General features: G+C 38.2%; 3 protein-coding genes across 6 annotated transcripts; 1 reads left to right on the top strand and 2 right to left on the bottom strand.

Annotated features, from left to right (window-relative positions):
- Positions 1-238: 238 nt before the first annotated feature.
- On the top strand, positions 239-2,366 carry LOC113757018. Of its 4 annotated transcripts, none has more exons than XM_027300612.1 (5): positions 239-877; positions 1,316-1,441; positions 1,543-1,659; positions 1,905-1,970; positions 2,076-2,366. In XM_027300612.1, exons 1-4 carry the CDS (start codon positions 574-576, stop codon positions 1,922-1,924), a joined length of 567 nt encoding a protein of 188 aa, XP_027156413.1. In that variant the 5' UTR covers positions 239-573; the 3' UTR covers positions 1,925-1,970; positions 2,076-2,366. The 4 variants fall into 4 exon arrangements, with proteins under 4 accessions (XP_027156413.1, XP_027156362.1, XP_027156302.1 ...); XM_027300501.1 differs by having other exon boundaries at positions 251-877; positions 1,841-1,970; XM_027300561.1 differs by having other exon boundaries at positions 247-877; positions 1,905-2,366.
- A 393-nt stretch (positions 2,367-2,759) lies between these two features.
- Positions 2,760-6,715, bottom strand: LOC113756614 (GPI transamidase component PIG-T). The gene is made up of 5 exons (XM_027300268.1): positions 6,324-6,715; positions 4,294-5,553; positions 3,950-4,099; positions 3,676-3,856; positions 2,760-3,099 (listed from the first exon to the last, which is right to left on the bottom strand). The coding sequence occupies exons 1-5, from the start codon at positions 6,549-6,551 to the stop codon at positions 2,918-2,920; spliced, it is 2,001 nt and encodes a 666-aa protein (XP_027156069.1). The 5' UTR covers positions 6,552-6,715; the 3' UTR covers positions 2,760-2,917.
- A 779-nt stretch (positions 6,716-7,494) lies between these two features.
- LOC113774128 (xyloglucan endotransglucosylase/hydrolase protein 2-like) lies at positions 7,495-9,082 on the bottom strand. Its single transcript, XM_027318698.1, has 4 exons — positions 8,896-9,082; positions 8,447-8,547; positions 8,124-8,320; positions 7,495-7,900 (listed from the first exon to the last, which is right to left on the bottom strand). Exons 1-4 carry the CDS (start codon positions 9,080-9,082, stop codon positions 7,495-7,497), a joined length of 891 nt encoding a protein of 296 aa, XP_027174499.1.
- Between the last annotated feature and the right edge of the window lie 4,214 nt (positions 9,083-13,296).

Here is a 13,296-nt window from a genome sequence, read left to right as displayed (position 1 = left end):
TAAAAAAAATAGCATGAATGCTATAGCAGATACAGGAAGCGACTTTGTGGATGCCGTGTCCGTAGTCCGGACTACATCACGATAAACCGCCGAATACGGTCTGGTAGAGGTTGTCTATTAATGCTTAATTAATGAGGCCAGGCCAGAGAGAGTCCATTCCTTTGCTGTCCAAAGAAGTCTGCATTAAAGGAGCCGAACCTTAGATGGGCCAAGATAAATCCGGGAAACCACCCAGCCCATGATAATCATGTAGTAGCAGACATCATAAATCCCCAGAGACACTTCCAGAAGGAAATGGAAGTCGGAAATAGAAATACTGGAAAGTAGTAGTAGTAAGAGCCTATCTAATGCTGTTAGAAAGGAAACACCCTGCAACAATTCAGCGATCATCGACGTCTGCTGCTGATGCTAGCAGCCAAATCCCAACTCGTGCAGAAGAAAGGCACCACCGGTACGAGAACAAGTGATTTAAATCTTGACTGGTATCCACATGGTCACTAGAGAAGCATAGGAGCAGTACAATATCTCGTTCAAGAAAGGAGGAGGAGAAGAAGAAGAAGAAGGGGAAATAACATGGGAGGTGGAGAGGGGAAGAGAAACATAAAGATATTCTGCCCTTCAGTATCCAAGATTATTGAATTGGTAGCGTGGGATGAGCAAAGACTGGACCTTGGTTCCATTGCTAGAGCCTTTGGCCTGGAACCCAATACTCTAAAGCTGAATGGCCACTTCATAAGCAGGGGCGTCGACCTTATTGCGTGCTCTGTCACCTGGAAATCTCTTCTTTCTTTCTTTTCCTCTAGGGGTTTGTCCACTGGCACCACCGACTCCGATGCCCTCATTGTTGATGGAAAGCTCTCCAAACTCGGCTCCAAGAGTAAGTTCTTGATTGCTGTCACTCTTCTTTACGCTCGCCCCTCCCCACCTCCTTTTAACTACAGTACTATTAGTGGGCTGTGATAGAAAACTTTTTTATTTTTCTTGCATATGAGACGAAGGTAAGAATAGATAGCGTCTAAAGAATAGGTTTTAGAAGTACCTGTACTCTCCATTTTTTCTACCTCGATGCTATGGAAATTGATTTCTCTTGTGCAAGAATTGCACTTGTTATTGAATCACGCCACTACAGAATGCTGTAATGTGAATTGCAAATGGTTACCTATAGGCTATAGTGATCAAGCAGCAGTTAGCAATTGCCAGTTTACAGAGAGTTGTTTGCAACATATTGGTGCACTCTATTTTGTGTTATGTGGTCAGGTCTCTGTTTCTCCCCCATTTAATCTATCTACTTTCCAAATTGGGAAAAAATGTCCAGGAAAGCATGACCTGTCAGATCTTGGAAATGGGACAAAGCCGAATGGAGTTGGTGGTCATTGCAAAGATCTGCAGCTCGGGCACATTGATTTGTTCAGCAGCAAAAGATCTAAAGATGGCACTGCAGGTAATTTTGGTACATTATGGCACTTCCTTAAAAGATTCCAATTTCAAGTGCCTGGTCCTCTGAAGCATTCCTTATTAGTAACCTTTTGACTGTTTCTTCAGGATTTCTTAACAGGATAGATAAATTGACTGGATTTAACTGCTTGAGCCTGAAGAGAAAATTATCATCAAGGGATACTAGTCCATTGAAGAGGACAAGAGTGAATGAGACCAAGTCAGGTATTCAGCATTATTTGCCATTCAAATACTGAAACAATGTCTGTTTAATCAAAATGAATATGATCTGTTTTTTTACGTGCTTCTTGAATTTAAATGGTGTAGATCTTGAGTCTATCAGCTCAAAGAATTCGAGTAACTTCAAATGAAGTTTCATAATGAAAATTAGTGGCCCTTTCTTCAGGTCTTCAAGAAAGAAATGATGGCCGATCTCAAAGTGTTCTGAATGGTCGTCAATTTTCTTGCAGCATTGCGGGTAATAGAATGAAGAGACTGAGAGAAGACAATCTGGTTCTTGCTGCACCTCACAAGAGGTTAAGATGATAATTAAGCTGAAATTGCTAACCAAAAGTTTCCCAGGATACGCTTGATGCTTACTGATGTTGTTTCTTGCTCCATGGCTGGACGCATCTTTATAGATCGTAAAACAGCAGTGCTTCTACAAGGTTCAGACATCACCGTGATGGAATAAAGCAACAGCGGTAGCTGGATTCCCGAGACAAAATGATTTTCATGAACCTTCATTGTTGATATCCGACCAAGCAGGAGTTGAATGTCAAATGTCAATTGGATCCTCAGTTTCCCTTGTGATACTCATTTCTGTGTAGTTACTGTATGTAAGATATTGTATAGTGAAGCATCGCATGTATAATTGATTGACATGATCACGTGTGTATCTTAATTGACAAGATCACAATCGGTTTAAAATTCTTGAGTTTGATGTATTAATTTTCTTTTGATAAAAATTAAAACTGTAGGGGGCGGATTGAACGAAATTGAAGTTTAGATGGACTGATGTGAAAAGGAAATTACTTGTCACGGTGCTTTCTAATTAATCCTTTAAAATACTCTCTGTTTGTTTCAATGCCTAAATTAAAGGGCAAAAGTGAAACTGAAGCATAATGCGCAGATCAATTGTATCAACAAGGACCTTGACAGCTTCGTAAGAACATCCAACAACAATAATATAATTCCCATTCTTTCTGGCCGAAGTGGCACCAATGGTTCATGAGAACTCCGCTGAAAGTGGATAGGCATAAAATTAAATGCAGTACGAAGCAGATAACTAAGGAAAGGGTACGAGAGAGATTCGCAAGTTTGGCTATTGAAATTTCCAACTGATGACAATTTTACAGCCATAGAGAACAGGATTAGTTGGTAAGTAACACAAAATTGACAAAAAACTCCTAAGCGATAATCTCATCTGTGTAATCTCTAAATACACATTGTATACAAGAAGCCTCATGGCTTGAACTTGTGGTCAACCCGAATAATATTGCCAAGCAACAGCAAGACCAGCAACTAGCAGGACTTTCAAAATGAGCTTACGGTTAAAAAAGGATGCAGAAGATGAGGATTGTTCGGGTGGTTCCCACGGTTTTCCCCTCAATTTCGCAGACAACCTTGCTAGAAGCGAGCTTAGTTTACCTGTTTCCTTGGTGGCTGCAGAAAGGGTTGCACAAGGTAAGCGATTTCAGCAGGGACAAATGCAGATGAGTATGAATCAAAAGAAGAACAATTCATTATGAAGAAAAATGCCCAATCCTTATCTGCAGCTAGAAGTATAAGATTGAAATCATGTGGCAACAAAACCACGCATTGTGACATTAGTACCACTAAATCTTTCTGAGAGAGTTCCATCTTTGTAAAGTTTACAGAGTCTGACATTTCTTAGATTTGGTTAAACACCTTCTTGGTCTCTCTATATATCTTTTAATTCAGCTTCACCTCTGGAATTAAAAGCCATGTGATATTGAATTCAATCTTTCGTGCTAAACAGAACACACGTGTCAAACCAAGACACTTTCAATAGATCAGGTCAAAAAAATATTTATCTATAGGTTTCCAGACTCAGTCTGTAGTAACATGAGCCTCACTTTTGTACTTGCAACTATATTTTCGGCAAATAACTACATAATTCCTGCACAAGAAATTAAATATTCCTAGTTTCTGTTTTTGAAGAAAATAATGTCACAGAAGCTTATTCTGCATTCCAAAATAGTTTAGAAGATGTGTTACCTTTGGTTTTCAAAAGCCTTCCTTCTTCACCCACACGCCTTCTCAATGCATTAAGCAGAGACCCAAAATACAAGGCAAAAACTGTGCACGTGATTGTGATAACATTGTAAGGCATGCTGAAATCGGGAGTTGTCAAAGGCACTAGCAATACTTCTGTATAGGAAACAACTCTGCTCTTTTCCTGCTTAGAGTGTTCAAATGGTCAGAAAAATAAATTAAAAAAGAAAACGCACAATGGCACCTAAGAATCAACATCGCATACTAACACCTATACCTGTAGCTTAGACAACAAAGGAATATTGTGCAAGTAATCATCATCTGCAAATTGTATGCTTGTCTCAAAGTCACCAAAGACCACTACAGCTGAAGGAATGTCAAATCCCTGATTAGCATCTGGAGGATACTCATCAATGTGCAGAAACCCCTGCAGGAATACATACAAAGCCAATGATGATACAAGGCTAATTAATATCCTCGTTAGTCTTTAAAATGATTTACCTAAATTGATACTTAAGTGGCTCTTTCCTACTTCTGTTTCAGACTCAATTCATGTGTACCCTAAATTATCCAAGATAACTTTGTTTAAAAAAAAAATCGCATTTAAATCATGAAGCATACCTTATCAAACTCTACAGTCAATGCTGCCGATCTGACTCCACAAGGTAATTTCAACGTCAGTTCCATTACACCAGGTGAGACCTTGTCTTCAGAAGGTACGACATGCATCCTCTCTACAGCATTTGCAACAGTTTGAAATCGTTCGTCTATGAATACTTTCAGCGTATGATAGTATACCTTCACATACCAAGGCACAACTTGGAAAATATCAACCCTCAACCAACATTCACTTGCACCACTATCAGCATTTTGCATGCATTCACTCGTTCTAGTAGACTTCAATGAAATCGCTATAGAACCCCTCTCATTACCACTTCCCATTAGGTATCTGCTGACACTTAGTGGTGCTTGTCGGCATGACCAAACTAAGGGTAACTTCCATCTGAATTCCAAGTCAAAGGGTTTTAAATCGCTATAGTTCTCAACAGAAAATTGATGCAGGATAGACAAGCTTCCAGTATCAAATCTATCCACTTCCCTGATTTGTCTATCTGGCGGAATTGATATCGCAAAACCTCGATCACCCACGAAGTTCTGAGAGATATCAACCTCATGGTGAGACCCTTTATCGTCATTTCCTAGTTTTATAAGTTGAGATACCAAATTCTGCTCCAATTGAACATAAACATTGCTGGATTTAGAAAGAACACACCTTTCACCAACTTTCCGGCCAAACAGTGAACTCAGTGACCAACTTGGTTGCAGTGTTGATCCACTTGAAAAAATTGCACCAGTTCCTTTTATATTTGGCTGAAGAACAATGGTAAGAGTTTGGTCAAGTACTACTCCAGAGATTAATCCATTGGAATCAAATTCATTAGATGTCAAATGCAGCCGCTGAGAGTGATAATAACCTCTGTAGATGGAGGGTCGGTCCATCAATGTAGAAAGCCCAGCTTTGTCTCTACAAGGAAGCAACTTCAACCAAGGAGTGAGGTTCTCAGTGCAAACAGCCTCCCGAGGCAAAGTTCCGTACTTTAAGTAGCCACCAGATGACCTGAAACTCCACTCAGGAGTGGAATATGCCGTTGAGTGCTCAAGGAAATTGATTGAAGCACAAAAGAGACCTGAAAGTGCATGGGTTAAATTTTTCCAGGAAGCATCAACCTGATGTTGGGGCACATCAAAAACAGCCCAAAGTTCAACCCCAGGAGGCTTGGCGTTGCTGCTTGATATGGGGTCATATCCACCCCAGCGCTCATAATTCCAGCGACCTTGTGTAAATGACAATTCCATTTCCCGTAAATGAAATTTTTGGACCTGCACCAGTGAACTGCTGTTGTTTACATATTATGGACTGCATAAAATCCAAAATGAGCAACATTCTCCATGACCAAGACAGAGAGTGCGAACTTTAGGTTTCAAAGGTAAAAGGCTACAGTAGAATTTAGTATGTCGCGACGGTACTAACAAGGATGGAATCACAGACGTGGAGCTAAAAACATGAGATGTCATATGAAGACATCCTAACAAACATGCCACTACTAGCTGTCAAAACAGTCTGAGATTATAAAGGGCCGAAGTTTCATTCATTCTCATACGCACAAGTGGCCCTTCGACTGATCTATTTAATCACCCTATGCTTCACTATTCAAGAAGGAAACTTGAATCCGGAATTCACTTCTCGAGACATTTTGAAATACAGAAACCTTTGCAATCAGTTGCATACACAAAAGTGAAGAGAGATAGTAGGAGACACGACAACTTGCGCATTCCAATCCTTGATGACTGGTGCAAAACTTGAATCCTTGCTGTTTCCTTCGTAAACCTTTTAGCCCTTCCAACTTAAATTTCCCTAACTAGCTATTCCAAGATTAATCTATTAAGCAGATTTTGGATTCAAATAAATGAGTCCATTGCATCATAAATCTAAATCCAACATGTTGTCCAATTGCAACAAGAAGACATGCATACTTCTTAAAGCTCGTATAATCCCGAAAGCCATAGTTGCAAAATAAGGGGAAAAAAACTCAATACTCAAGAAAGAGACATAAAATCAACAAAACCCAGAAAGACGAGAAAAAATTCACCAGTTGATAAATGGATTTGGGGAAGAGATGGTGGTGGCGGCCATATGAGTTAGTAGGAGGCACCGTGCTTTGAAAGTGAAAATGGGCTAGCACCTTCCGGTCAGGTAATGGCCTCAAAAGCAATGCTTCCGAGAACTCTTCATTTTTTCCTACATCCGCTCTTGCTAAAGAAGTTTCATAGGCAAAGAATAGTAAAACAAACAGAAATATCGATCTTACACCCGTCATCTATTATCAGGTGGGCTTTTGCTAATTGCTATCACCACTTTCTGGCAGTGGCATCGGAGTGAGGAAGAGACAGAGGTTTCAGCCACGGACACTCTGACTCACTGTGCCATCTTCCCCAAGCCAATTAAAGCTTGCTTAGAAAATGGAGAAGCAAACAGGGTGTAGATCAAGTTCCGAAAAAGGAAAGAAAAATTTCCTCAAAAAAAAAAAGGGGGAAAGAAAAGGAAGGTATTTGTTTTGTTGTTTTTGGGGGGGGTTGTGTGTCTTGGGCTGGATCCGTTCACTTTTGGGCTTGATCTAATTATTAAGCGTTGTCGGCGGAGATTTTCTTTCGTTAGGTTTGATCCGGTTTTAACTTCTCTAAAGGGAATTGTTAGGCAGTGAAAAGCCCAGTGGGGAAGTGGACCGAAATTTATGACCATTAGGACACATTTTGACTTTTCAAGTGGAATTAATTATTCCTGAAAAGTATTTTCCTATTTAATTTGTGGTCAATTGAACCTTTTGGATTTCTTTTCATTTTATTACACTTCGCTGTACCTCAAGCAAAAGACTGATAATACCAACAGTTTGCGTAAGTATTCAAGACAACAACCCTCAAAGGCAACTTCACAACATAGAGGCTAAGTTGGATGGTTTTTTACTGGTTTTTGAGACTTGGGGGTGATCAAAGAAACTTTGGCTGAAGATATTTTCACTTGAACTGTGCTAGGAAAAATTTAGCCCAAACGACCAAGGTCTAAAATCATAATTTCCACAAACTCTAACTGGTGAGACGTAGCATCATAATTCTTCTATATATAACCAGAATGGTTGTAACAAATCAAATCCGTCCCAATAATTAATTCCCAGAAATACTACTAATGGGCACAACTAATTAATCAATCATACTATAGTATAATTAATTTCTTTTTGAAGTTCCTCTTGCTAACTTGATTGAAGATCACTCATAAGTGTTGCTACTACACTCGAGAGGAGGAACAGGATATCTATTCCTGTCGCTGCAATAATCATAGTTCATGTACTTATTTCTCACTGCTTCCATTGCTTTCATCTGATTGGAATCCAACTTCCAAAATTTCCTTTGGTTCCACCAATAATTAGGGGACTGACAGCGCTGAATATCCATATTCTGATTATCAGTTAATGGGCAGCCATCAACGTTGAAGCCTTGGTAGGATGCTATGAATGGTGCTTGAGACCAATCAGTCTTTGTTTTGCCCCCATCTGTCGCCCAACCATCTCCATCCCACAAGCTTGCCAGTATTTGCATTGGCTGTGACGGGTAGCCTACACCCGAGGCTGTGTTGTTCTTGTATATGCGGATAGGAATGTTGTCAACATAAAACCTGAGAAACCAATAAATCATAATCAATATGCAATCAGGGTTCTTGAATCTTGACCTTTTTTTTTTTAATTTAAGTCACAGAAAAAAGTTGCATTCTAGTTCAGATAATTTCTCACTTGGAAATATGCTGGCATGCATTGAAGAATATATATATATATACAACACAGGTAGTATACTATATATATATACATGCATAGGAGTCAAAGCGGGGTAGGGTTTCTTACACTATATGATACGGGTTCCAGAGTATTTGATAGGAATGAAAATCTGCCGTTGGATCGAACCACAGAAGTGTCCTCTCTTCTCTACCTCCAACCCCGTGTGCAAATACGTTTGTCTGTAATGCATAAGGTTTCCCTTCCTTGTTGCCCAGAAACTCAAAATCCACCTCGTCGTGAGCATATTGGCTATTCGAACTCAACTGTATCACACGAGTAAAAGAACAGAGAAATCAAAAAGTATAAAGAGAAAACAATCACTCTTTTTGTACAACTCTTCTAAATTTTCAAGAAGATTGTGAACTGATCATGATGCATTCAGCCCTTACGTAGAAAGTTGTAACTACTCCTGCAGAATCCTTGTTTGGGACCTTTATCCTCATGTCAAAGAAGCCTGATCCGTAGTTCACCTTGGAGCCAAAGCCAGCCCCTATTATATATACATCGATCAAACAGCCAAATTAATGTTATAAGTACCAAACCACATCAAACCTTAACCCAACTATATTATAATAATAACAATAATAATAATAAACACTCACACAACTTCTCGTTGTTCCTGATATATAAATACATACGTACATATAGATCCAAAAAAAAAAACACACACACACACACACACGCAGAGAGTTGTGGTGCGAAGATATTACATATATCCAACAAAAACTTGATATAATAATAAAGAGCGCCACCCCTACACATCCACCGCACTTTTTCATGCATGGAAAATTTTCATAATAAATCACAGAAAACAGATGGTGATTAAGAGAAAGTTTACCAGAGTGCACGTCCATTGAAAGCTGAAGTTGTGTTCCTTGATTGAAGAAGGCGACATGGTCGTTCCCATAAGTAATTCTGTAGTTGTCATCAAACGGCACGTCTTTGGCTGTAGAAGGCAGAAGTAGTACTCCACAGAGTAGGAGCACGGCAACGAGATCCATCATCAGTTGCTGATGAGAATACATGACTTGTATGTATCTAAGTTGAAGCTTGTAACTGTGCTGCTGCAGATTCTTGATGAGCATATATATATATACACATATAGCTAGGGTTTCACGTAGTTATATAAGATTATTAGGGAGGTTGGGATGTTAAACAAGAAAGCAATTTTTACTACATAGTATCAAATAAAGAAGTTTATGTGCAGATTTGGAAATTTTATTTCAGTCGAGTTCTTTTAGGTAGTTGACTAATTCAAATTCTAAACTTTCCTACGGCAGATTCTTGTCATTAACTTTTTTATTTCATGTTTGTCTTGCTTTTCTTTTTTGGAAGCAATTCTTTCCTATTCCAAAACTCTTGTTGCTTAAATTCGAAGAAATTGTGCTACATTTCTAATCTTTAATTAGAGAAAGAAGTAGAAAAAAAAAATCCAATATAGATTTGAATGTTTGATTGATTTGTGGTGAGCTTGTTGATTTCCTCCCCATTAATTTGTTATAGTTGTGTAAAAAATTCTCCTCAACTCTAATATTCCACTAATACTATCAGAGCTGATCAGAAGGCTATTACCAATACGTAAGAAAAGGAGACGCACCAGGTTTATTGGCGGGCAAGAGCAGTGTGAGCGATGATCATCTTGTATCTATCCCACACGCTAGTGGCTTCTCCATCCTGTCGTCCTCACCCATAACGGCCAGGCCCCCGTCATGCTTCGCAGTTTGCTCCTCTGGGCATTTACTTCAGAAATAATTCTTGGTGTTTTCGCAGGCTTTTTAGCAAATATAATGATCCTTGATAGACAGAAGTCACAAAAAGTGAACTCAACTTCATTTCTGATCCACTAGCCAAGGGGTGATGTAATTACTATTGGAAGGGAAGGACTAGTAGAATTTTAATACCCTATACCCCAATTCCTTTTCTTGGCTCATTTATTATGCGCTAGAAGTTTAATTTGTGCGTAGATTTCTGGATTGATTTTATGCTAGTACTTGAAGGGATAACTTTTTACGGTAAACAATTCGATATATATAGGAATTGGCATTTAAATGTCAAATGAGTCAAGTTAACTAAACATTGAAATTTAGACTCGATTTGTCAAAAATATACATATGAAGGATATATATAATCCCAATTAGTACTGTCACGAGTCATATCCCACACTTCTTGAAAGTGCAGGTGGAATTTAATCCGAAACCTTAAAAAAGCTAGAGAATTACACGACGCCAAGAAAGGTAAAGGGAAACGCCCCAAACTGCAAAGTTGCACTCGATAGATATAGCTAGGTGAAACGGGGAAGCTGCCCTGCACCTTTTATTGAGGTTACTTTTGCTGGGATCTGCCTTCAAGTCCAAGAGAAGGTCAGATTATCTACCTCTAATGCAATTGCGATCAAATCATTATACTAATATACATATCATCTCAAGGTACTTTGACTTGGAGATCTAGAAAAAGAATGGCAATTGGGAAGTGCTTCCGTTTTGGGGCTTACATATATCGGATCTGGTCATCAGGGGCGAACTATTCTGGCTGGACAGCCGATTTTTTTTTGTCGATATGATAGCTGCTTACACTATGGGAAGTGGGAGGACCTAAAGAGGTCCTGGGATAACTCGGAAGAAACTGAACCACCACCGGATCAGACGAGTACACTACGCACCCGCCTGAATTTTTTTAAGCAATGCCACATTTAATTGTGGCAATTGATGGGAGGCAAGGTTTGAACCCTTGTCTCCCATCCCACCAAGCCTTAATGCATTGGTGGTGATCATCAGCCCAAAGACTGGTGGTTGGAAAGCCGAAATACAACCAGGCGGGCCCAAGAAATAACGATGTTCGTTAGCCAACAACCATTTGGTCAGTTAGTCATAATCAAAACTTTAAGTTTTGATTGTGGATGGAAAATCAAGAGTTCAACTTTGTCTTCTACGAGCCGCTATTTGTGACTTCTTTCTCCCTTTTCTCTAGATTAAAATAGAGTAGATTATACAAATAATATCGTTGCTAAAAAAAAATTACGATATTCGCTAGAGCAACTTTTACACGTATCCCGCCGGGTGTTTCCTTGTTCATTTGTGCAACTTTTACATATACTCCGGCCAGGTGCTATGTGAGGCTCATTTGGATTGCAAATTTTTTAAGAGTTTTTATTCAAAAAAAAAAAAAATTGGTATACTGTGGTTATACAGTAAGAAGGTAATTGAGAGATACATGAAGGGAATTTTTTCACGAAAGCATATGTGATCCAAACAAGGCCTAAGTTACTATTTCATCTTCAACCAACCACCAGTCGATGTTTTCTTGTATTATATGGCAATTGCGTAGCATAAAAAACAGGTACTATAGCTCATTGCAATGCGGAAAAAGAAGGAAAACAAAATGGAAACATAAAATTTCTTAACCAGCTGATATCACATTGTAATTTGAAAATAATACTATATAATTAGGGTAACAAAACCTGAAAAACGAAAAACTTCCTTACAGGGCATTTGAAGTTGATCGATATTACAACTTACGGGGCTAACCTAAACAGTATCATTGATGGGAATTTTTTGAGAAGCACGGGCTGTTCGTCACTAGCTGCAATGCATGACTTGAAGTTGAAGATGAGTTTGATTTGGTTACACGTAAAGTTTGCTTACAGGTGGTGGTGCTTATCGGAGCGAAGTTAGCTTGATATTATAATGATATCCTACGTTAGAAAATGTCACGTCATAATAAAATGTTTCGTAAGTTAAAAAAAAAATGTAATTTTAAGTTTTGGAAAAACTTGAATTAAGGAAAATTTTTAGTTTCATTAAGTTTTCTTAAGGAAAAATACTAGGGTTAATGTCCCTGTAGTGTCATCTTCTACTCCTATCAGGCTTTGATTTTTGGCACTACATTTTCCATGGCTTTGATTTTCTCCCTTATTGCCAATATACTCCACAAATTATCCTGTGGAGATCGACGTTAATTCTTGACAGCATCTTTATCTTATCTCTTCTCAATCCTTATTTGTATACGTCAAACCTTAATTAATTGAGCTTTAATTGTCGTTTTTATTTAAGGTAAGGCTAGCTGTTAAGAATATATAATCCCCAGTGGGCATAATAGTTTGGGATAAAGGTGGAATCAGATGCAATTGCATGCGGAAAAATGATACGCAAAAGAATGCAACAGACGATGATGGTATAGGTGCTGAGACAGAATATCTTTGATGGGAGCTGCATACCAAAAACAAGCTTAAATTTTATGTTTTATTTCTCTTTTTTGTTTTTGATCACTGAAAAAGGATAGCTTCCTAATGCGGTTACGCATCAGATTTCGATGCGAAGAATATATATAAAGATGACATTTTAATGAAAACAAGAAGAACTTTTCACGGTTAATTGACGTACAAGGGGACAAGTACGTGGGCTACTTCAATATCATTTTATAAAATGCTACAGCCAATTATGGTTTGTTTGGATTCGCCTTTATTTCCCCAAATATGTTTGCTTATATCATCATTACAATTTTCAATACACATTTTTATCTTTCCAATTATCTTTTTATCTCACATACATCACATCATAAAAAGTGCTACAGTAAAAATATCTCAAATAACTTACAATCCAAACAGAGCCTTTGTAATCCCATTGATTCGTGTTATATCCGAGAGGACAAGCATTCCATGTGATGTTTGTTAGCACACTCCTCCTTGATGTGATGTGATGTTTTCTTATACTTAGGTAATTATTATGCCCTCTTCCAAAAGGGTTTTTCTGTGGGCATCCGTTAATGCTCATAAAATTTATTTAACTTATCATGTATATATAGATACTAATAATTATTATATTTTTTTAATTTAATCTTACACATCCTTTCTTATATTTACTTATTTTTTCTAATTAGTTCTATATTTCAAAATACATGACGCTTGAAATATATCTCAACGAGTGTTCATTAGACACCCGTCAAAACAGACCCTTTTCAAAATTGATAACTTGTGATTTGCCATATGGAGCATAATATATGAGAGGTCCGTTTTTAAGGATGGCAAGGTTTATAGTTTTGGATCTTCAAACACGCCCTCTTGCTCTGTAGCTTTTGTTGACGTAGGATAAGGGTAGATATATCAACAGTGCCGTCTGTCACTTTGATGAATGCTGCTTTGTTTGTTGCTTCACAAATTTAATACTCCTAAGATGCAGCAAGTATTTGTAACGTAACACATGTAATTTGCCGTGACAGTCTTTTAAACATTAATGGATCTGTG

The sequence above is a fragment of the Coffea eugenioides genome, chromosome 1 (assembly GCF_003713205.1).
Source record: "Coffea eugenioides isolate CCC68of chromosome 1, Ceug_1.0, whole genome shotgun sequence".
Lineage (NCBI taxonomy): Eukaryota > Viridiplantae > Streptophyta > Magnoliopsida > Gentianales > Rubiaceae > Coffea > Coffea eugenioides.
Note: the sequence above shows the minus strand (reverse complement) of the source record. Positions and strands in the feature narration are given on the sequence as shown.